The sequence below is a fragment of the Poecilia mexicana genome, unplaced genomic scaffold (assembly GCF_051168715.1).
Source record: "Poecilia mexicana isolate PSO_F unplaced genomic scaffold, ASM5116871v1 scaffold_5, whole genome shotgun sequence".
Lineage (NCBI taxonomy): Eukaryota > Metazoa > Chordata > Actinopteri > Cyprinodontiformes > Poeciliidae > Poecilia > Poecilia mexicana.
This window is the reverse complement of record NW_028263374.1, coordinates 20,717,897-20,741,661: the sequence shown is the minus strand read 5'-3', so window position 1 is coordinate 20,741,661 and position 23,765 is coordinate 20,717,897. Positions and strand designations below refer to the sequence as shown.

General features: G+C 37.9%; 1 protein-coding gene across 2 annotated transcripts in view; it reads right to left on the bottom strand.

The window, feature by feature from the left end:
• The window catches only part of col2a1b (collagen, type II, alpha 1b), a 51,324-nt gene extending 35,594 nt beyond the window's left edge, over window positions 1-15,730 (bottom strand). The window contains exons 1-11 of one of the 2 annotated variants that reach the window (XM_015004950.2): window positions 15,394-15,730; window positions 12,057-12,269; window positions 10,774-10,790; window positions 10,423-10,455; window positions 9,098-9,130; window positions 8,352-8,405; window positions 7,080-7,181; window positions 6,197-6,274; window positions 3,377-3,421; window positions 2,440-2,493; window positions 614-667 (exon numbers count right to left, since the gene is read on the bottom strand). In XM_015004950.2, coding sequence (XP_014860436.2) covers window positions 614-667; window positions 2,440-2,493; window positions 3,377-3,421; window positions 6,197-6,274; window positions 7,080-7,181; window positions 8,352-8,405; window positions 9,098-9,130; window positions 10,423-10,455; window positions 10,774-10,790; window positions 12,057-12,269; window positions 15,394-15,487 — 777 coding nt within the window. In that variant the 5' untranslated portion in view covers window positions 15,488-15,730. The remainder of the gene's footprint in view (window positions 1-613; window positions 668-2,439; window positions 2,494-3,376; window positions 3,422-6,196; window positions 6,275-7,079; window positions 7,182-8,351; window positions 8,406-9,097; window positions 9,131-10,422; window positions 10,456-10,773; window positions 10,791-12,056; window positions 12,270-15,393) is intronic. The other variant, XM_015004965.2, reaches the window with a different exon arrangement.
• Between the last annotated feature and the right edge of the window lie 8,035 nt (window positions 15,731-23,765).

Below are 23,765 nucleotides of genomic sequence, written 5' to 3'. Positions count from 1 at the left end.
TAAGTAAATCACACGAACATGCATTCTTAGTCTTCCTGCATGCGTTTGTTTTGTTTTTGCAAGTGCTGACATGAGTGCTATGAGCACTCCTAGTGGACAAAATGTGAAACGTCATGTCTACTGCCATCATGTGGACAAAGGGGGGTATTACATAGAGCAGGCATTTGAACAAGTGAACCCAACTAAAATAAAAAAATAAAAACCCATATAAACGGGGAAGAAGAATTAAATCAACTAATTAGAAAAACATATTGAATCACTCAATACCATAAAGATGACAGTTTTGTTTATTTAAATAAATAAAGTGTCAAAGCAATAACAATTAAACAATGCAATATAACTGTTATTTCTATCTCATTAAATTGGGAAACCAGTACAGTTCACACATTTTGACACATTGCACAATTTTTCTTGCAAGAAAAATTAATTGTTTAAGATCTCATTATTATGACAATTTTACTGTAATTTACAAGTTCTTAATGAACCCATCCAAATAAATATTAAATAGTTAATTAAATAGTTAAGATATTAAAAAAATAAAAACTTTATTAAAATACAAATTATTACCATAATAATAATAATTATTATTTTTAAATAAATTAATTTCACTTACATCATCTCCGGGTTTTCCAGGAGGTCCGGAGGGGCCACGGGGACCCATGGGGCCCTGTTTGTGTAGGAGGCACAAGAAAAAAAAAAACAAAGGTGAGTCACAGTTCCTATTTATAGCCAGCAGGGGGCAACAGCACACAGTATATATTTTTAACTGATGAGTGATGACAATAGTGGCTGCCTTTTGTCTCTGTAATCAGGTCTGATAAAAACAGAAGAGCAAAATTTAACTGAGACACGGGTAAAAAAATGTCACTTTAATTAAGTTCTGACCTTTATGGGTATTTACCTTATTAAATCACAATTAGTTTATAAACATGAATTAATCCTATCTCTTAAACTGATAAGTTTGCATTGTATAAGAAAATCCTTAGCAGTGACATTGTTCTAGCTTTTCTTTATGCATTTTACAATAAGAAATGGTTCAATTAACTGTTAAATTTTAACAATTAACAAAAAATAGGAAATCGAAAAGATGTGGACAAAGTAACATAAATAAACAAACTTTAGCTTGCCTTGTATTCTGTTTGCCTTTCTTGTAATTTCTGTAAATTATAGGATGACTGAAACAATTACAGTCATTCTGTAATTGCATTGCTGTCATGTTCATCCATCCTTGCTGACATTTTTTACTTGTTATTTTATCTCATTCTAGAGATCAAACCGTGTGTCAGCGTTTGATCTCTATGTAGGGCACCCTATATTAGTATTACAGATAAGTTATCGTGATCTTTTCAAGCTAATGAAGTGCAATGCATTCATAATTTTATATTCTGACAGGAAACAGCAGGACAAACATTTCCGATTTGCTGAACTGCACACTGCCAAAGCTGTGACTTCTCCAATTATTTTCTGGAGCTGATTTTTGATTCTAATCACACTTAATGATGTGCTGGCACATTTTAAAAAGAGAAGTCGTGGCTGTGTGATCTCCACATGAGCAGATTATCACAGCAGTGGGGAGACTTCATCCTGCCGACCTGCTGAGGGGACCGGGAAGGGTGGGAAAAGATGGATAACATGAGCTTAGGTAGTCTTGGGGTAGTGATTGACTCCAGAATAAAAGAAAAGAAGAGAAAACAATAACATCTAAAAACTGTATTCTTACTGGAGAAAAACAAACTTGTTCACTGCTAAAAGAAACCAGGACAGAAAGAAAAGAGACTGTCAAACTTTTCCCAGTGGGATGACATGTTTGTGTCACAGAATCTGAGACCTAATGGATCACTGAAGATCATCTGAGGCATCAAAATGTAGCAACTAGATGGGCACAAAAAATTAGATAGGAGTTGTCAAGAAATGCAGCACAGACAGGAAACTGCACTGCTTTCCATCAGCTTTGGGAGTCTGAACACAGATCTGTTTTAGTTGAAATAAAAAAAAAAACTGTGGGTTCTCCTGTTTGTTGTGTTGCTGATTATTTTCTCCATTGTATTTCACACTCACAAACAGACACTGTGACATAAGCATGCTGTAAGTTTAATAAAAAGCTATACTTTTTTGCTCTGACCTTGACTTTGTTTTATGTGGGCAACAGTCAGATGAACTGCACTTTTCAAACACAAATGCTGACTTTAGAGGCTTATTACATTTTTTCCACATTTGGAACAACAAGGAGCCTCAGAATAACTTATTTAATTCAGATCAATTTCTTAAGAGATGTGAAAGCCATGAACAAGAAATAGAAAAGAAAAAAAAAACCTTAAACAACCTGCCTACAAAGGCGGTAAAGAAGCAGACAGAAGGTTATAACAGAGGCTAATATTAAAATATCAAATCCTGCAGAGCCTTTCCAGGAGAAGGGACATTTCACAGCAGGGTACTTACAGATTGTCCAGGCTCTCCAGCCTCTCCTGGGCTACCTTGGAAACCTTGTGGGCCCTGAGAAGATGAGGGAGGCGAAAGGTGATTGGATGAGCGCAAGATCTGTTTCACTCACAAACACAACTGCTGTTAATTGTTGATTCTTTAAAAAGCAGAAATATGACAAAAATTATTCAAAAACTATTCAAAGGTTGTTCTGTCAGGCTTCTGAAAATTGAGGTATCACTTTTTTTTCTTCCATTTTTCACAATTTTTATGACAAAAGCATTAAATGTCTTAAACAGATATAAATAACAGTAACTAAATAGTTTTTAAATAAGGAGCTGTTGTCAGTGAAAAAAAATAAATCATGCCTCCTTTCATAGGACTCTACCATGCATGTGCATCACATGTTAAGTTAACAAACGTCTCTGAATCTGAGCTCATCACTGTAATTAAACCGGAGGACCGAGGTGGGGCAGGTGACACTGTCTGCAGGCTGGCAGGAAGGGCTGAAAGCGCTAACGTGTGGTTGTAGTGGAAAGAGGAAGGGTGTGTTTGTGTGCATGTGTGTGTCTAGAGGGTGGGGGCTTGTAAGCCCACTGGGCAGTATGAAAGGTAAATTGTCAGGTGTTCAGCAGTCTGTCTGGGATGTGGCACAGGAAAAAGCCCCGCAGGCTGCAGCTGGGAGACAAAAGTCTTCTAAGGTGCCGGGAAAAAAAGCCCACAGTCTCATTTAAAAGATGTCTGCCAGCTTTTGATATGCTGTCCTCCCTGGAGTCTGAAAACTCTGTGGTATTAAGAAGGTCAGTGCAGCTGTCTGAGGTGGATCATAAAGAGTGCATGCAATGCAGCATGCACTTTTACAAATATAAGACCGTAGCATGAGTACACTGCGTTAACCAGCATCTATGGCCACTCCAAGCTTGGGTGGTGTGTTGAGAGTAAAGCAGGTACTTACAGGTGATCCTGAGGGCCCAGGTGGTCCTCTCGGTCCCATGGGCCCCTGAGGGACAGAGAGGAAACCAGAGAAGCAACATCAGCAAAACAGGTACGACATAAAATCATGATTTTCACTGGAAAACAATCAGATTTATTCTCATGTTTCTGTTTGAATATATTGGAGGGAAATATAACCAACATATCCACTTGAATCACTCGCAGCTTGAGAGGCTCATCACCTGCTTTGCCCCAAAGCTACATAATACTCAACAGCTCTACCTGTCAAATCCATAAATCGTTAGAAATTCCTCAGTGGCATTAAGACCTCCTCTTCATTCCAATCCTTCTTTTTAGCTTTTAAGCTCATACCAAGATCCTTTTTTAGCTTTGTTTCTACTTGAGGTGAGTTTCTATATGTTTAAAGCCCATTAGATGTGCTTCTGATCTTCCAAAAGAGGAAAAAAAACAAACCATCCCACCACATTTGACTGAGTTAAAGAGAATTTGGGTTAAAATCTGAGGGTTAAGGTATCCAGCGGAAGCTCAGCTTGGTCAGACTGAAGCTTAATCTGCTCAGTGAGAATTTCTGCATGGATTCACACGCCAAAACAATTTTTATGTTAACTTCCTGCATCATTAGTCAGCAATTACACTCCGAGGGGGTGATGTGTGACGTTCCTAATTGCTTTTCTGTCTGATAAACAAAAGAGAAATCCATAATGAAAGAAGTGGGAGACAGCAGCAACTTTGTGCTAAAATAGTTCCCACTATAATGTTAATTATAAAAATAACAACCTCGCCCCCCCAACTCCTACTTCTGACAGTCATTCTCCTTCGTGACAGCACGCCCCCCTTCATTAGTGCTGTACTTATGCTTCCTCAATCAAAAATGTTGGAACCTGGCCAAAGTAAATGTCACAGAACTGTACAGTGGTCCTTGGACGTGAATGAAAGTCACCTTTCAGTGGGAAAGGGAAGCCCAAATCGGAGTGAGCAGAAGCTTATCAATGGGGCTTTTTATTCTCAGGACGTCTGAATATGTGTTTAAGTGTGTCTGCATTTCAGTAAAAATACTACTATACGGTTTAGCATGTATATATGCAGGATTGATGTTGAAGTAAATGATTAAGGGCTCCATAAAGCATCAGTCCAGGTCAGCTGCCCTCCCTCCAGGGAGCTGAAAAACTGCCAACGCAAATGTGAGCCGGCTTCACAAGGACAGAGCATAGTGGAGATCTGTCAGACAGACATGTGGTGAGAGCATCAGGACGAGCAAAGTGAAAAGTGGGGATATGATCCACTCCAGTCACCCCAACCCTCCCTCTCTCCCTCCCTCTTGCCACAGACCCCAGCTGGGCTGAAACTCTGCCGAGCTGGATCCTTAAATAGCTCCCAGAGCGCTCCTCGCTCCATTTCAAGAATGCCAGCAGTGGCTTTTTGTGAGTTTGAAATATAATGATGATCAATAGCTGCTTCAGTAATCACCCATCCTTCACTCCTTCTGAAACCCTCATTTTCCAGCAGGAATCAGGATTTTGTGCTGTTTGTTCAACACCAGTGGATAAATGTGTCACTTTTACTTCTAATACCTAATACCCAAATTATTGCATAATGACATTATTGGTTTTACTGCTCTTAACTGAATTTCAATCTCACATGGATAATGATAGAGATGCAATGGACTCCAAGATTTCGTTTCTCATCAAAGGAACCCTAAGGTGAAAATGTTTTAAGACTGATAGAAAACTATTTGCTTAGGTTTCCCTGTTTCTACTTGTCATGGTTGCATATTGCATTGAATTCAGATTATTTTAGAGTAATAGGAAGATACTCAGACACCTGCAAAGCTAGTAAAGTCTTACAACAACTAACTAAATCACAACAACATGGTTTATATTGATTTGCCCATTCCCCAAAATGACATGTAAGCATAATTTTCACAATGTGTTGACTGAAGTGGTAGAAATGGTTGCTTTAAAAGCTGCTTGAAGTTATTCTTCTTTTGTTAACCATGGGTATTTCCAAAAATAAAACATGTCTGTGATTATTTTTTACATAAAAATGACTTCTCAGGAAAAAGATAATGCAGATGAAAGGGTGCCAAAAAAGTTCAAAAAGAGCCAGAAGGGCTTCTTATGGAGGATTCAACTAATCACTCAGACATATGCTAATACTGAGCTAACTCATGAATGGCAACAGCCAGATATGGATGTTTCTGCTCACACAGAGAGGTGCAGATGTTTTTATGTTGACTTGACGTTTTGCAGAAGGTCCTTGGACTGGACTATACAGGACTAGGTTACAGGTATTTTCTCTGATGAACCCATTAGGACTGGAATGTGTTGAAAAGAACTGCCTTATGGAAAAAAAAGAAACTAACACGAGTCTTCATGCTGATAAAGCTACATTCAGGTGTGTGGGATTGCCTCTCATCACTCATAATTTGCCTGCAAACGCAACCATGAACAATCCATTTCTTTCACTAACTGAAGCAAATGCATCTCCATCACCTGATCACTAAGTCCCAAAAGTGACTCACTGATCAAAACATTGACATTTTGGGAACATAGGAAAGTATCCAAATCTTACTCCCACTGTGAACCTATTGACACATTACATAAACATGATGTGTTTCTCAACAAAGTCTCTAAAATGTACGACTCGTTTACTATTCAACTTCAGCTTACAATACAGAAACCAAGACAATAATTCAAACTTTACACCCTAATATGCAGATGAATCTTGTACCCAGGTTTGAATGATACTTAGAATATTTCCCTGGACTTGTTTTAGCATCACATGGCAGAGCATGGCTGTCTCGGTGTGGCCTCTTTCTCACCATTGGTCCTTGCATCACACCCATCTGTGCGCCTCCGGCCTTCTCATCGAAACCGCTGGTCATTTGAGCAGCAAAGTTCTGGAGCAGGCAAAAATAAAACAGACCACAAATGACCAATCAGTAAATAAGATATTATTTCCACAGGACTTTTCATGCAAAACAGCAAAGCAGAGTGCTTCACAGATTATTAAAAAAAAAGACAGCTCAATCTAGCTGTCTGTTGGTCTGGAAATAGCTTAAAATGTGTTTCCAGGGTTTAGGAGTGAACATAAAAACTAAGCAGTTGCAGTGAGGCAGATGAAAGGATTGTTATTATACATTCATAATGGTTAATGACCCAACTAACTTAAAGGTAAGCTTTAACTTTTTCTAAATCTAATTATCTTTGTTGGCACAATCTGTTTTTTTTACTGAACTGAAGCTTTTTGCATCATTTTGGCCGCAGTGGGAATCAGCTTCTAAGAGATAGCAAGCTTATGGGTATCATGTGAATCACGATGCAGACAAAGGAGAGACAGAGGGCATGTGAACCTTTTTCACAAAGACTCTTCTCACCCTTCTACTGAAATGCTCCTTGCATTCCCCTCCTTAGGTCTATCTCAGCACATCACCCCCACCCTCTTTAGCCTCCCCTCTGTCCTTTCTCCTGCAAAGAATGAGAGGCATTCTGTCCATTCTCTCTCAGCATCCATGCCGTTGTATCTCTGCCCCCTCCCATCTCCTGCAGTTTCACACATCTTTTGTCCTTTTTGGACTATTTTCTGCTGTTCTTTCCCCCCCTTTCCCCCTAATTTTAGCCAGTCGCATCTACTCTCCTGTCATCCTTGAATATGCGTTGAGCTCCTTTATGTTGTAGCCAAAACATGAGTATAAGTATACTTACTCCACCAAGTCCAGGGGGTCCATTAGGTCCTGGAGGCCCGGGGGGTCCAGGGTTTCCAGGGGTGCCAGGTTCACCATCTCTGCCACGAGGACCGGGGCTCCCCTGAAGAAGACAGAAAGAGCTAAAATAAACCTAAACCTAAAAAAATACTTGGAAAAGAACAAAATATAGTCAAATGTGTTCATAAAACCATTTTCTAATAAAAAATTAACTACAAGTTTGTCAAAAAATATAAGCTTTAAGAATAAGTTAAATGATTAACAATGCAAACAATAGGAATAAGAAGAAATGTTTGCACAAAGAAAGTTTTATTTTGTCAGCTAGTAAACATCCATATTCTCATATTTATGGTATTATGGATAGAAATTATAATATTATCTTTATCTTCTTATGTAGGGGAAAAAGGGTCTAACAGAAAAATGTTTATGATCAAAGAGTCATTCATTCAGTTTCTGTGCCAATATCTGAGCTCAGGAGCAATTCATATTTTTATAGCCGCTGACAGAAAGTAAAACAACAGGGACAGTATTAGTTAGCTACCACTGACAGAAGCCCACAGCTCAGCTTATCATGAAATAATCTGACTTGCCAGAGGAATACCAAGTGAAATATGCCATTCAGACTCAACAAAACAAAACATTTCTGGTTTAGACATCCATTTAAAGCACTTTCATTACAGGTTGTGTTGCATGCTTGTGATTTCTCAGGCCGACCCTGCATACCTCTGTGCATGTAGTGACAAATCACCTAGGAAGCTAATCCAAAACCAAAAAAAACATTACTGAATATCTAAAATGGCTGCAGACCTTCTCGCTCGCCAAAAATAAATCCAGCTCATGTTTAAATCTGCATAAACAAGATAACTACATGACATAAACTACTCGCCTGCAGCCCACTATCACATCCGCCTTGTTACATTAATGAGGCGATCAAAGCAGATGCAGATTTCCCACACCAAGCGACTGGGAGGCCGCCGAGAGAAGCCGACGTTTACATTATGAGTCTCCCAACAGTCTTGCATCTGTTAAACAACCCAGACCACACGGCCTAATGGAAACGACACATGACTAGTTAGAGTGTGGTGCTCAGTGAAAGGCTACTATTATCTGCAAGCTATAACACACACACACACACACACCCCCTCCAGGAGCCACAGCTATCAAATTCAATCAGACATACTGTACTCATTAACAGAGCAAGGAAGGAGTATAGTTTTTTTTTTTTTTTTAAGCTTCTGGGAGATTTTCTTATTTTAATGTATATGAAACCAACCTTCTCTCCTTTTTCTCCTCTTGGTCCTCGGGGTCCTTGCTCTCCTGGTGGGCCCTGGACGAACAGGATGGAGGTAAATGAGGTTAGGATTTATTTCCATACAAGTGAATGAAGCAGCTGCTGAATTTAAACTCTGATGGTGTTGTAGAGATGAAACTTGCATTAAATTGTTATTTCACTCTCAGGGTTGCCAGATGTCTTTCATTTTGAAATTCAAAATGTTTCAATATTTTGGTCAATTTTCCCCCTATTTTGACAGACGATTATAAAAACGAAATTTTTTATATTCACTCCAAATATTTCTACAGTGGTCAAGCTTTAAATGTGTAAACCTAAAACTCAAATGCGTCAGGTAAGAAAGTAAATGAGATAGGAAAAAATACTTTTCTGTTTTTTCCTAATGAGTTTCTTGTACTGAAACTCCCAGAGTTCACCTGGAGTGACATCTGTCCATGAAACATCTGCAGGTGCATGCATGCACTTACAGATAGAAAAGGACATATAAAAAAAGTTGATTTATTGAGAACATTCTGTTTTAAGTGGGTGTAAGATATTTAAATCAACTCATTTCTGGAATTTCAGATATTTAATTAGAAGTGAATACAGCCATGCTGATCTAGACTTTGATAAATTGCTAAAACAAATGCTATATATTTCTAGACTCTACATGATTGAATCGAAAGCCTGTCATTTTTAAGCAATAAAAAAGGAAAAGCAAAAGTCTAACAAGGAGGAAAGGTATATACCATGGGGCCGGATGGTCCTCTTGGTCCTACAACCTATGTTGGGAAAAAAACAACAAAAAAAAACATTAAACAAATATATATTTTATATAAATAACAGCTTTAATTTAACTGGTTCTGCAGAAGCTTTGCATTTACTGGATGTATTCTCTTTCAAGAGGAAAGCAAAAACATTATCTTTCCCCGATCAAAAGTAGACTAGCTAATTGCTTATTTCTTCAGGCAACGCGTAAGGAGAAACATACAGTAAACAATGGCCTTTTATTTCCTACTATGAACTGAGACTCAAAACACTTCCAGGTGCAGCAGCAGCACTGAGGAGTTTACTCTCTCGTCTGGTAGGAACTTGAATGTACTGAGGCAGTGTTGGACTTGAATACACAAGCTATCCTCTTCTTGTCTCATGTTTTTTTTTTTTACAACCTGCTTTACAACTTACTGTTAAATTACTACCACGTTTTTAAAGTCACACCCAGAAAGCTAATTTAAAGCTTGAAGTTAATTTAAGGGTAGTTGGGCAATGGTATTTCATTCTAATTTGTTTCCAGCGGTTGGTTTTACACCCGTTTCTTTTAGGATTAAACCCCTGAGGAAGATAAACATACTAATCTCAATAAAACGACCAACTTAGGCTTTTCCTGACTACTACTGGTTTCATGTTCTTTGAGGTTTGACGTGCTTTTGGTATATCAAATATGACTTTAAAAATGTGACTTTATAATTTAACACCTGAAAATTGGGCCTCTGTCTCTTTAAAAACTCCAGCTCTTTCTGAAACTCCACCTAGAGGATGTCATCATAACATCCCTCCTCTATTAACCACTCAAGGTTTTTACCAGCGTTGCACTGAGAAGTAGCTCGTATAATGATTTCAGGTGATGCGCAGTTCCACCCAGGAGTTTACTGATTACTGCTGGCTAGTCTGAAGGAGTGGGGGAGGGGTGCTCTGTGAGGAAGGAGTTTGGAAGCTTGGAAACTGCAGCTCCAAAGAGGAGCTGCGTCTCAAAGGCGGTGCTCAGTCCACCCAGGCGTTTTACACAGCTCAATGGTTGCCACGGGAGATTAAAGGATCTCTCAAATATGCATGAAAGAATTAAGGCAACACTCCAGGTATTTTTGGATGAAGGAACAACATTATAGCATGATGTAAAGCTCAAAAACATAGATTTTACGTGTTACCACCCCTTTAAACAATTGCAATATATTCACATATACTATATGTATCTTTTTTGCTAGACTACCAGTGCTTTATGCAAGAACCATATCTTCTAAAGTCAGCTTTTCCAAATCAAAAGCTAAAATTGTAATACTGTGTGATATCAACTTACATCGGTAATGTCTCCGGGTTCACCCTTCTGACCCTGATGAAAGAAAAGTATAGCAGAAGCACAATGATTAATATGGCTTACATACTATGTGTGACCACATTTTGAAGAAAAATCTAAATTCTTTTCATTAAGAGTATTAAATAAGACCCATGTTTGCTGTTGAGTATATAAATGTGGCACAGTGTGTACAGGAAATACCTATTACTCATCTGGCAACACTCATTTACATCAAACTCATATCTAAATCCTTAAACGACTAGTTCCTCCTGCCTATCAATCAGGGAAAAACAGAGGCTCGACTTCACAGACACAAACAGTCATGATCAGAAACACAGTTATTTCGTGTCTCACCTTGGCTCCTGGTCCTCCTGTTAGGTGTTCACCCAAGTTTGAGATGGAAATAGATCACAGTTAGTGAACAGATGGCACCATGAACCCATAAGATCAGAACAGCATTCCACAGCAGAATGAAGGAGTACATGGATCAAACACAGAAACTCGAAAGACCACCACCAAATCAGAGTGTTTACACAAAAAAGCCCATTAGGAGAGAACAAGTGTTGGTTGTCTCACCATCTCACAAAAGCCTAAAGTTAAAGCAAAACAGGTGCATTTAATGGAAGCAGCAGAAACCAAAAAAGCTTCTGCAGAGCACACGTTTCAGCAAGAAGGGCTTAAATTTGTAGCATTTTAAGTAAGGATTTTAGTACTTTACTGCTAATCTTTTGCAACAAGTTAGTTACAGCTCAAAGTGTGCTTAGTGATGGTAAGTAACTGGTTTTAAATAAGACTGGTTATGTTTTCATATTCAGTAAAATTATTTTTGACCAAATTTCAGATGTGATCAGGATCAATCCCATTGTCAGTCCAGTTGTGCAACCTTTGACTCCTTTTAGTAGAAATTTTCCATATGAAGGCTACAAATAATCATTCAATTTCAGTAACCAGCCTTATTTATTTCTATTTATGCTGATGATGAATTATTCTTTGATACATACTCTTAAAAAGCAACTATTTTTACCTTTAAACATGTAATGTTTTTCTAGCGTTTAAACCCACAAGCATGCATTGCAAACAGTGACACCTCTGGTTTCACTGATGCTCCTCAGCTGATTTTATTTACATTTCCAAAGCTGGCCATTGGTGTTGGGACACTGAGGCCTTTGTTTATCAGGAAGCCATGGCACTTTGGAGGCGAGCGGCCTGAATGGCCTCCTTCATATACTCTGTACTCTCAGTGGAGAGTAGGGCTATTTTCTTGCCATCAGATCTGCAGAAATCCACAGAGAGGATATAGAGCAGAAATGTGAGGCCGTGGCTGCTTCACTGAGGTATTTCCTTAATCACCACCACATGTTTTCATGATACTCAGGGAAGGAGCGTATTTAAACAAGACGAGGCCAAGGTGCACCAGCTATGGAAAATCAACGGCCAGATTAAGCTTTTCACTGAAACCCTGTCTAGGTGTCACTGCTTTTTCTCATCATCTGTTTGCTTTGGGGGACAGAAAAGTGCATTCAAATTTACTACAGGACCAAATATTCCAGGGGTTCTTTTATTCTCATCCCTCCAAAACAAACAGCATGATCCCATACAGTAATTTATTTATGAGAGACGTAAGATAAATAAATTACCACCAAAAGGTGGCGGCTGGTCAGCAAGGCAGATGGGGCAACACTCTCCAAATGGGATTTCAGGTTTGGGGCAGTCTCTTAGCTCCTCGCAGACAATGTCATCACACAGAACCGTTCCCGTGTCACACACACAGATGCGACAAGGCTCTGGTTTCCATATGTCCTTGTCGTTATAAAGCTGTCCTTCGTGCCTACAGGCAGAAGCATCCTCCTCTGTGTTTGAGATACCAGTCAAGGGGCACAAAGAGGAGGGTGAAGGTAGGAGGGAAGAAGGAGATTAACCCATAATAACAGCCGGCATTAAGTGAAAAATCACAGAATATAATGTTCCTCTCTACAATCACTCCTTTACAGTGATAATTAAAGACCTTTGGGAGATAGTTCAATGCAAAAATACCTTTTATTATTTATTTAAACACGTAATTTACTGAAGTGGTATATGTTAAATTTCTCTCAGTAACACTGAATCAGCAAACATACCCTGAAATATGTGCATGTGAACCATCAGAGAACTATGTTACTGACTCATTTTCATCAAGAAAATTTGAATACAGCATTGATATGAAGACTTCAACTCTCAGCTGATGAGTCGTCCAATCTCCAAAATTGCAATTGATTGTTTTGTATTCTAGTTCATATAGTGCAATTTGAGATTTAAAGTCAACAAGAGGTATAAATCAAATATTATAACATGCTTAATGAAGAACAGCATGCTTGGTGTTTCAAAAAAAAGAAGCACATTTTCAATGATTATTAGCAGCACGCCTAAATGGTCAAATTATCAAAATGTGGCATATTTCTAGATTGTCTTTTCTGTTGTCTAGAAGCTCCATCCATCCATGATTAACTTATATTTAAACCTTAAGAATGTGCCAATATGGACTAAGAACTCCAGAAGTTGAGCCTATGAAAGTATGGAGAAAAATTTAGTAAGGACGTTTTTTTTTTTTTTTACATTTACCCTGTATTAAGGCAGAAATTAATTAATGTCAGTTTCTATCTTGATCAATAAATTTGACGAATGGCTGTTCCATCTCCAATCTTGTATAACTGAGAAATCCCTTTTTACCAATTCTTTGTTGGGTCAAGGGGATGCATGCAACCTTTACAGTAGCCACAAGGTGGCGGTGTAAAACCACATACTTCAATTTAACCTGAGCAATGGTTGCAGGAAACCTCCAATAAATAACGCGAGTAGCACCAGTAGCTGAAGGCTTAACAAGCTAAAAATAGAGCCAGTCTACATTGTGGGAAACACCCACATTAACTGCATAAGAGAACGACTTTGATACAGGAAAAGAAAAGGTTTGCTTTTAGACCACAACCTGCCAAGGAGAACACATGATGAATGTTTTAACAAGCAGTTACTGCACATGATACAAATCTGATTAAATAAAGTAAACCTGACAACAGACAGAACAGGCACATTTTCCAGACTGGTAGAGACTGGCAGGAACACCTGATGAGAGAAATGATCTGACTGGAGTCAATGAACCTGTGAAGACGGGTTAGAGGCGACAGACGCAGCAAAAGGTAGGCCTGAAGGTATGAACTGGTAAGAGAGGATAAGAGGTGAAGGAACAAGAACAGTAGCTGTATTTACCTTTTAGCAATGCTTAAGTCTGCCTAACCTAACAGACCACAGCAGCAATGAATGGGGTCTTTCTGGAAAGGGGACCCACTGGACAATTGACCAACTATTGGCTTGTATAAACATGGGGAGCATTTCAACCCCCATATGGAGGCCGTGGCTGCGTCAGATGCCAGTTCAAACACATTAGAGGGAGGAAAATGGTGGCTTTCATGTGCATTCCTTGAAGTTTTGATGTTTAACTTTACAGGGCCAGATACTATCGAAGTCTGCACCTGCCCTCCATTGGCTCACATATGAATGATTATCCTGATATGGGATACATTAATACCAGGCCTCCTCCATATACTTGAAAGCTGAAATTTAACAGGTTTCTTATTATGGAATATAAATAGAAAAGAATTGGCTCCTGAGGGTAATTTTTATGGGACTAAAATGAACACTTGAAATAGAAATCCTGGAGTTTCCTAGGATCATAAAAGTTTCATCTTTTTAAAAAGTAACTTTTTGACTTTTATGCATCTGACATTCATGACTGAAATGTCAAAATATTTCTGCTAGAAAGATTTCTCCTCCAGCTAGAGAAGAAGGCTTGCATTATATCAAGACTCTTATTTCCCTGAGAGGGTAATTTGACACTTCAAATGACTTTGGCACATCTACTTTCCTTCTTTTCTCCTCTTTCCTCTGAGAAAATACACCTTTTATTTGCTTTAAAGGTTCAGACCTTTTTTTCTACTTCTGCAGAAAAAAAAAATTACTTCTCAGAATTCAGGCCTGATGTGCCAGTCTTATATATATTTTTCCATTCAGCCCTATTCCCTTCTGGCTCAATCTCTCTCTCTCTTTTTCTCTCTCGCTGTCACAGCTTAATCTTTCAAATGGAAGAACTAAAATCACATAAAATGGTATTCCTGCCCTGTTGTGGCCTCTAACATCTCTTGAGAGCGCTAAAACTAAACAACGATGCAGGTAAATTCTACTTCACCTTTACCTAAATTGATAAATATTAGGAATTATTTAATAATGGAAAATGATATTGCTCTAATTTCAGAAAGGACAACATCAAGTTCACAATTCTATAAGTCTTTTTAAGAGTATTTGTAGTGACAGTATCACCTTTTTGCCTCAGCATGCCAGGATTCGCCAGGATGCCCTCTGACAGCAATGGAATGTGAACACATTTTACCAAAGGCCCTAGAGCCTGACCACTTTTCAGTTTTTTCTTCTGCCTCTCTCCCCCTCTTTATTAAGGGAATCTGCAGTTTTAAAGGATAGTCTGTCAAGGCCCCTCAAGCACCCTCAGGTGTCAGGCAGTTCAACTTCCAGAAAGAACAGCCAGGGTAATAGGAAAAAGCTGCAGGGTTACAGGGAAGTCCAATGTGTCACTCATATTTATTATTCTGCCTTAAAACTAAAGGCAACTAATGCAACTTTTATCAGATAGAATAACAGAGTGAACTTAAAAATAGCATCCAAAGAGGCAAGATTATACTCCAGTTGCAAAGATCTCCATCAGCCTTTTGAGCAAGCACCTGTGGATTTTATAGGCAGACAATTTCCTGTTATATCTTTGCACTTTAAACCCTACAACATTTTGCGCAATAAAAAAAAAGTTATATTTCCCTTGCATGAAGGTGCAACGACCACATCAAATCACCATAAAAGCAAATTATTTCATAATCTTGCATCAAAGAAAAACCTCACTTGAACATTATGACAAAGTTATACATTTTAGTCACTTACGGTCATCTTCCAGTTGACCTCTCACAACGGCTAATAGACAAACTTGGGATGCTATAAGAAGCAGTACAGTCCTGGAATCCATAAAGCTCAACATGTCTAAATATTAGACATGCAGCGGGGAGAGAGAAGGGTGCGAAGGCTTCTCTCAATAATTTTTAGTGTTTTATGTCCCAGTTACAAAAAACGGACCATTCGACTTTTACCCTTCCCGGATGATAATCGATGAGGGGGGAATCCAACGGCAGGACCCGGACCTGCAGCACAAACTCAGCACCGACCGCTCCAGGCCAGACGCTGTAGTTTTATGTCCCCGTTGTCTTCAATGAATCTTCGTATATTCCAAAATACCAGCCCGGCCCCCTTTAACCCCCAGTCAGGCTGAAATTTGACTCCCCCTTATTTCTCCCTCCCAGTCGGTCTCCCAGGTTCCATTATCCCACTTACAGACCACTCCTTTCCTCACGTGTGGACAGGAGCCCGAAAAAGACGCAAACTTTTTTAGCTCTTTTCCTTGTGCATCCAGTCTCACCTTCACGTTACTAATCGGGAGAATGCCAGCGTGGTTCGGTTGTTATAAATTGCGGCACTTCTTTGACATTTAGTGATACAGGTGCCTAACCTGTAACTAAAGTTTTGCACATGAAGTCTTCTGTAAACGTATCACAGTTTTTTTTTTGCGCTGAAAAAGTACCATTCTGTTGTAAAGGTAGCGCTCAAACTCAAAATCCCAATTTTTCTCTCTTAAAAATAAAAATAAATTATAATAGATAAATAAATAAATACAATCACAAACCCAAATTCAGTATATTCAGTAATTTTGAATACCACATATGATCAAGCCACAAAGGCTAATTTCTTGCAGAGTCCTATCATAGAGGTGTACTCTAGCTAATCATTGGAAAGTTAAGTGGAAGGAAAAAGTGACTGAAAAAGGTGCGCAAATAGATGAGAGCAGTGATGAAACGGTTATGAAGCAAAGTGAAATCAAGAGTTTGTGGGAGACTCTGAAGGTACAGAAGTAGAAATGGGGTACAAATGAGACACGTTCAATTCAATTCAATTCAGTTTTATTTATACAGCACCAATTCACAACAAATGTCACCTTACAAACACAATCCCAGTCATGCTTTGTGTGACTAATCTCAACCTGTACAACTTCAAATTGATATTTCACAAAAAATAAAAGCACAACCAAAAAATATGTGACATTTGGATGGAATATCTTGACTTTAAAATGTTTCATAAACAGTTGGTAGACCATTAGAGAAATTCTTCTAATTTTCCGATTTAGTTATAATAGCAGAAACATCTGACTGCTTCATATGTTCAATTTGTGGATTCCTTCCTCTGAGAACGGCAGATGACCTTCCGGAACAGCCTAGATTTTCCTATCAGACCCACAGACGGGTCCTGCAGTTTGACCTGTCCAGGCTTTCACCTGTCCCATCAGACACTGAGATTGCACCAAAAGCCATTTGTGAGTAGCAGATGAGAATTTAGTTGCATCATCAAGAGTCCTCAGCTCTTTACAGGTTGCGACCTTTGAGCTTTGACGTTTGACCCACCACACTTTGCTGGAGCCAGGAGCAGCTGGTGTCTCCTGGGGATGCAATGGGGCTGATGATCAGGTGTCCAAGGAGAACGGAGGTTATCACCTGAAAAGCTTTGTAAATCAGTGACCTTCATAACTGATTTACATGAGATGAGTGTTGAGTGAGTGGATCACTGGAAGCTGAAAAAAAAGTGAAATTTGTACCAAATTAAAAAGTTAAACTGAGCCATTTTATTTCAGTCTTGAACAATAAACCATCCAATGTGTTTACTGGATGGTTTATTGGCAAAATAAGTCATATTTTGCCTTTTTTATGAACTCACTTGGATTCGTAAAACTTGTAATTTTGTGTATTTCTAGTCATGTTTTGGCTGGTTGTCGAGCACAAACGTTTCATCTCAGGCTGTAAGTTTTGTGCAAGGAATAATAAAGCTGTTTTTCTTTTGGGATCTTGTGGTTGGATTTCAAACTCTTTGTAGCGCTGGGATCAAAGGCAAAATGCCACTAAACTGACAATTATCTATTCTTAGGGTAGAGGCAGAAAAAGATGAGTAGTGTTTTGGTTGAGCATTGTCGTAGACTAACTACCTATATGCCGTTCTCTATTGTGGCACTCTGCATCCAATATTGACAAAATATTAACAATATTTTAAACTGTAGATGTTATTTTACAATTTTAAGGTTTGAACAGGTGAGATGTTGTTACATTTGTAACAAAATAAAAAATAATATTATGATAAAAAGTTTATGCCATAAATGGTACATGAGATTAAAAAACACAGCACCAGCATACAGATAAAAACAAAAATATTGGTCAACATAATACTTACAAATGGTGTTTTACTTCCCTGTTACCACGGTTTACTTCTGCTTTGCCTTGAATTGCAAGAGTGCCAAGGGCAACATATTTACATAACACGAACATAAATGGCTATGAATGACTAATTATGTGCTCTGATCAATTTTCAACATAATTGATCAGAGCACCTAAGTTTGTAGGTGCTCTGGTCAATTTTCAAACTAACTAGAAAAGTTTATTTTGCAGAAACTGGAGAAGGATTTTTATTAAAAACTATTTTATAACTAGAGATTTATAATAAATGTACTCCAATTAAAATTTTAATAAAAAATATACACATTTTCTCAGGAATTGATTTTAGTAATCAGGAGCTCTGCATGTTAAACTTGACATTTTGAAGAGTCTGCTAACAGATGTGTGTGCTTCAAAGTGATGCATGAAGGGCACAGATCTTTCAGTGGGGATGAGAAAAGAAAACACATGGCATGAGGGATATTGTGAGTGAGCACCAGAGCCAACGACCGGTGATCCATTGCTTGGAAGGGAAAAAACCCCCAACAAAATAAAACATTAAAAAACAATTCTAAACTGTCTGAGGAGACAGAAAAAAACATGAGGATAGTGAAGCTTTGCAGCTGTTTAGGAATGAAGTCTGTCTGGTAAGACAATCAAAAGGTTTGGGGAAAAGAAAAGCAGGGAGAAAGGGAGCCAGACAGGGAAGGGAGGTGCAGAATTGTTAAAAATGTGAGAGAGAATAAGAGGTAAGGTGGGTGGGAAAGCTGGAATGCAGAAGGAAGGAGGGAACTGAAGAAGGGGAGAAGGTGGGATATCAAGGACGAGATCTGCAAGCACAGAGAGCTTTAACTGAAGCCATGTGAGACTGCTGCAGAAATAACAAAAGCCATGACATCACCAGCTGGGTTGGCACTGAAAGACGACCTTTAGGCACAATAACATTACTTCCAATAGCCTGGTTCCTTCCACAAGGGCACATCCAGAACTGACTCACCGCCTAGTTAACATTATTACTTTCAAATATAAGGTTAATACGGAATTAATTATCCCAAAAATATAAAACGCCTTTTAATAATTTAGAGTTGAGCATCAGGTTTTTATTTTAGGCCACAAATGAATGAAAACAAGAAATATATAAGTCAAAAGGATTGAAAGGCTCTCGAGCAGTGTAACCTGGGACAAAGACACTCAGTAGATTTTTTGTTGTTGTATAGTGGCAATAGAGCAGAGAATCAGAAGATGTAAATAAGCTGGTATATTTTTCTCCACCAGTTTTTAATTAAGGCCAATAAAATCTGCAGTCTTGTCACATAAACTTGAGTGTTTATGAATGGGACTTGAAAAGAGGCTGGGAACTTGTAGACAAATGTGTTTCCACCCTGACCAAATAAACGGTATCAGCTAAACACCGTGTGGTCTATTGATTTTTAACATCACTGTGAAAATAATTAACTGAAAATGTTCAGCATGTTTTCTAAGCTTAATTATTTCCTGTTTAAAAAAATGCAGAATACTAAAATCTGTTTGGATTTTAAAGAGCAGTTTTACTTCTCCATATTTAGAAATTAGAGATTTTACATCTCCGAGAAAGAAACAGCTGCCCCTAGTTGCACACTTTCACTTAAATGTTGGAGTAATATCCTGCTCCTCTTGGCTCAAATGTCTGTTTTTATTGCAAAAGCAGCACTATATAATACATCAACACCTTGGGAGTCGTGGGATCTCTGTATCACATTTTCTCATTCTTGTTTGTTTGCTTGAGTTTGTTTGTTTTAATGGATCGCTCAGGTCATGATTCAGACTCAGAGACAGTCCTCTGTCTGACTTAGAGCTCATTTGTCAACAACACAGAACACCCGTGTTTACCGAGGCCGCTGTCTGTCTCACACAAATCTATCTCTATTTGAATTAGCAGCAGCTGACATCAAAGTGTGAACATAGCTAAAGAAGATATTTCAGCTGTTCTGAAATGGGGATGGAGTGGAGTGCTTATCAGTTCTCTGTATCTTACCTGCAGTACCACAAAATATTTGATGAAAATCAGAAAACTGAGAAGTAAATTTCCATGATCCAAAGTCATGAAAAATGGTCTCATTAAGATCGTGTGCTATGATAAATTCTGGGTGTGTTCTCTATTGAGTTTTGCTTCTATTTCTTGTTATTGCAGCATTTTTTTGTTTGTTTTGTTTTCTGTTTCATTTGTTATTTTTGTTTTTCACATATGTTTTCAGCTTGTTTTGACGTTTCCTGTTTGCTGCTCACTTTGCCATTTGCTGCGCATTTGCACCTGTAGGCCACCATAAGTTTTGGTTTTAAATCTCCATACAAAAGTAACAAAGATTTAATGGCTCATTGAAGGTTTGTTTGAATTACAGTGACAATTTTTGAGGTTACATGTGTTTTAGGATTTAACCCGGGAAATGATTATCCTCACTTTAATTTACTTTTCTTCCTGTTGAGAATATTTCTTTGGTGCACAAACTGATTATTCAAAAGATTATATTTTATAGTAAGTCACTGATCTCTTAAAACCTTTTAACATAATCCATCTTTCCATGCATCCATTAATCCCTCTAAATTTTGCCTATACCTGCTTTTTCATGTAAGGCCACTTAATTAGTACTTCAAACTTTTTTAGCTCAAATTTTATCCCTACGACCCACACTTATTGGATATTTTCTCAATTTGGATCTTTCTGTGCAAGTTCTCTAATGATCTGAAAACCAGTTAGCTGGCTCTTTCATTAAAACTGACTGCTTCAAGTAAGATACTGAGTGCTCATAAGCACAAACTTTATTCAAAAAATGTTTCTTTAGGAAAAAAAATAGAATCAGTTTTTTTTTTTAAATAATAGATATAAAGGTGTGAAGAAATGTTTTTATAGTAAAAGCCAGAACAGCTGGGAAGAGTCAAAACTGATGAAAAAATAGGGAAAAGCTGTGGCACAATCAGTGGAAACCTCTTGAAGTGGTTAAGAGTGGGAAGAGTGTGGAGTAGTCCAAATCTCTGGAAGAGTTTACTAGTGGAAAGCATGTGTTTTGAGAGATCTCAGTGAGAGTCAGAAAGAGAGAGAGAGGAGCAGTGATGATGAGGAATAAGGGGAGAGAGGAAGGAGAAGTGGAAAATTCATGAGCAGTTTGCATTCACAGACATAACTGAACTGCTTTGCATATTTCTCTGAACTCTTGCATTTTTCTGAGTATTTTAACAGAGGAAATCCCAATAAGTTAAAAAGTATGACATGCAGACTTTATTTGTTGCACATATTTGTATGTGTGCCACTCAGCTGACGTAAACTGAAAATACTGTAATTTTGTGAGAAAAGTGAAGTTTAACTCGAATATAAAGTATGACATTTTTATATTTCCATCTATAACTCCTCATCTATTTCGTCAACGGAGCTCATTTCTGTGTTTTTCTTCCTTCCTCTTGCATCTGTCTGGTTTGTCCATCAGAGTGATCAGTGTTCCTACATTCCTGTTGGGTTCAGCTTCTTGCAGGGCTGTGAGATTTTCTATGAAATCTTAATAAACTATCAGAAGACCTTCCACTCTCAAAACATTTTAGCACGTCTCCATAGTGACAATAATAAGTGGGAAGACTTATGCAATAACATTTTCTAAAACAAAAAGTTATTTTTTGTTTGTGGAAGTCATCAATTAAATATATACACATATAATCTATATTGTATATTGCATACTGTTTTTTGCCTCTCCTGCAGATTTACTGGCTTGGTGTGCTAAAGAAAAAAATGTTTCATGGTCAAATTGCTACGCCAAACACTTTCATCTGTTTCTCATGTTCTCTTGAGATTTCCAGCAGTTGAAGAGTTGGCATTTAGCTGAACTGTAAACTGCCCACCAGCCAACATTTTCCTCAAGTATTATCCTTGAGGTAATACTTTTTTGAAATAAATCTCCCGAGGAAAAACAACTTAGGAATGTCTTTAAAGATGGATTTTTTTCACTTCAGTTCAGGTGTGTGTTTTAAATAAAACATCTTATGTTAGAGAAACATTTTATGGCTCACCTGCAGAAAATGTGGTTTTGGACATTTTTTATTTATTTTTTTTTGCTGCAGTAGAGAGAATCAGCAGTATAACTGATCAGTTAGTGGGACACAATCACAATGGTGATCTAGGTCTTGTAATGTTGATGAAACGTTGAGTCTTTATACCAAAAGAGTCTGTAAGCATATGTACATTCGAGCCACTTTATACTAGTTTATTTGTGAAAGACAAATAACAAATGAGTCAATGATAAGAACCACCACAATGCTTTTAGCGTCTATACATGGTTCAGAAGACTTGCTTAAAGTTCAATCCGAGCATCAGAACGGAGCACTGCAGTCAGCTAAGAACAAACAACAGAAGATAAAATCCACAAAGACTCGCCAGAATTTTCTTCAAGATAGGAAAAAGTTTCCTATTTCACTGACTCTTTGTTTCAGCTCCAAGTATGGATTCATCTTGCCTCGACTCAGCTGAGTGGTATAAAGATATGTCAAATACTTTACTGATTCACTTGGATCCCCTGGCTCCATTTCAATATGACAGACTACTTGAATATTGTTGCTGACCATCTTCATCCCTTTGATTTTTGTCTCCTAAGTAATCTCAAATTGGTTTCCTAAACATGACAATGAGTTCTCTGCATTCTGATTAAATTAATATAATACAATACAGAAACTTCTGGAGATGGTGGAACAAGAGATTCGGATCATGTGCAGCTCATAGATCTGCAGCACTGAGTGATTCTATAATCTCAAGATGGACCAAAATCCCCGATGAACGTTTGCAACATCTTGTTGAATCTAAGCTGTGAAGAATTAAGGCAATTCTAGAAGCAATGGGTCAGGTTTAAGGTATGAATGCTGACAAAAACAAACACGTTAATGTCAGAAAGGTTCAGTAGCACTGTTTGATGTGTCCTCGTGTGTTTATAGAGCAGCAACCCCACTTATTTATAACATGGTGCAAACATGTTCTGAGCTAAACAAAGGAAGAGCGATTAAAATAGCTTAATGCAAAGTTGTTGCATGTTCCAGGAAATGGTGGGTTTAAATCAAGTTCTTCAAGCATAAACATTGTCTAAACTGTGAACATGCACTGGAGGTTTCAGCTCCAGTTGGTGAAAGCTTAGAAAACTTGGGTGGTTTCTCTTCTAATCCGTAACACAAACAACCAGATCATTAAGAACATGCATCATCTGTAGGCCCACATGTTTTATTTCTTCTATAATTGAAATAAATATAGTGAAATCAATATAACGTTCTTTTTAAGGAGCTTTTTTTAAAAAAAACTATTCATCACTATTATTAAATGCTGTTATTTGATCTTTTAAGAGTTCAGAAAGGACTTAGTGAAATATCCTGCATGTGGTTTTAAGTGTTTCTATCAAAGTTCTCACTTTAGAAAATGAATTCTATGTATTTAGCTATAAAATCTAACACAGAACAATGTATAGCAACATAAAACTAAAGAAAATTTACACCCCAGCTTTGACCTCATCAGTCAATATTCTGTTCAGGTGACATGTCATCATGGCTGTGCAGCAATAAACAAACCTCAGCACATTAGAAACATGTCCTACATTGTGTGCGTGTTATAATTGATGACCATGAAACAGTGAAAACATTGGAGGCCATATCTGACAGCTGTGGTGTGGCTAATTTCCTGCAGCAAGCTGGGCACATGAATAAGGCCTCTTTAAGGTTTCAGAAGTCATTGCTGATGAAAGAAGCTTGTGGAAATTTAAAGGTGTTGAAAACAAAAATAAATGACCATGACTAAAGTCAGGTTTGGCTCCTAAGTTGGAAGATGAGAGGGAACATAATCATACATGTAGTATATTAAATAAAATACATTCCCTATTTAGTCTGCTGCTGAAGAATACAAGTTTATGCTCTATTGAATTTATGGAAAATAATGTTTTTACCTGTAGACACCTTTTCAATGTACTTCAGTTTCCTCTCACAGTTTAAAGTGATTTATGTTAGATTAATTCA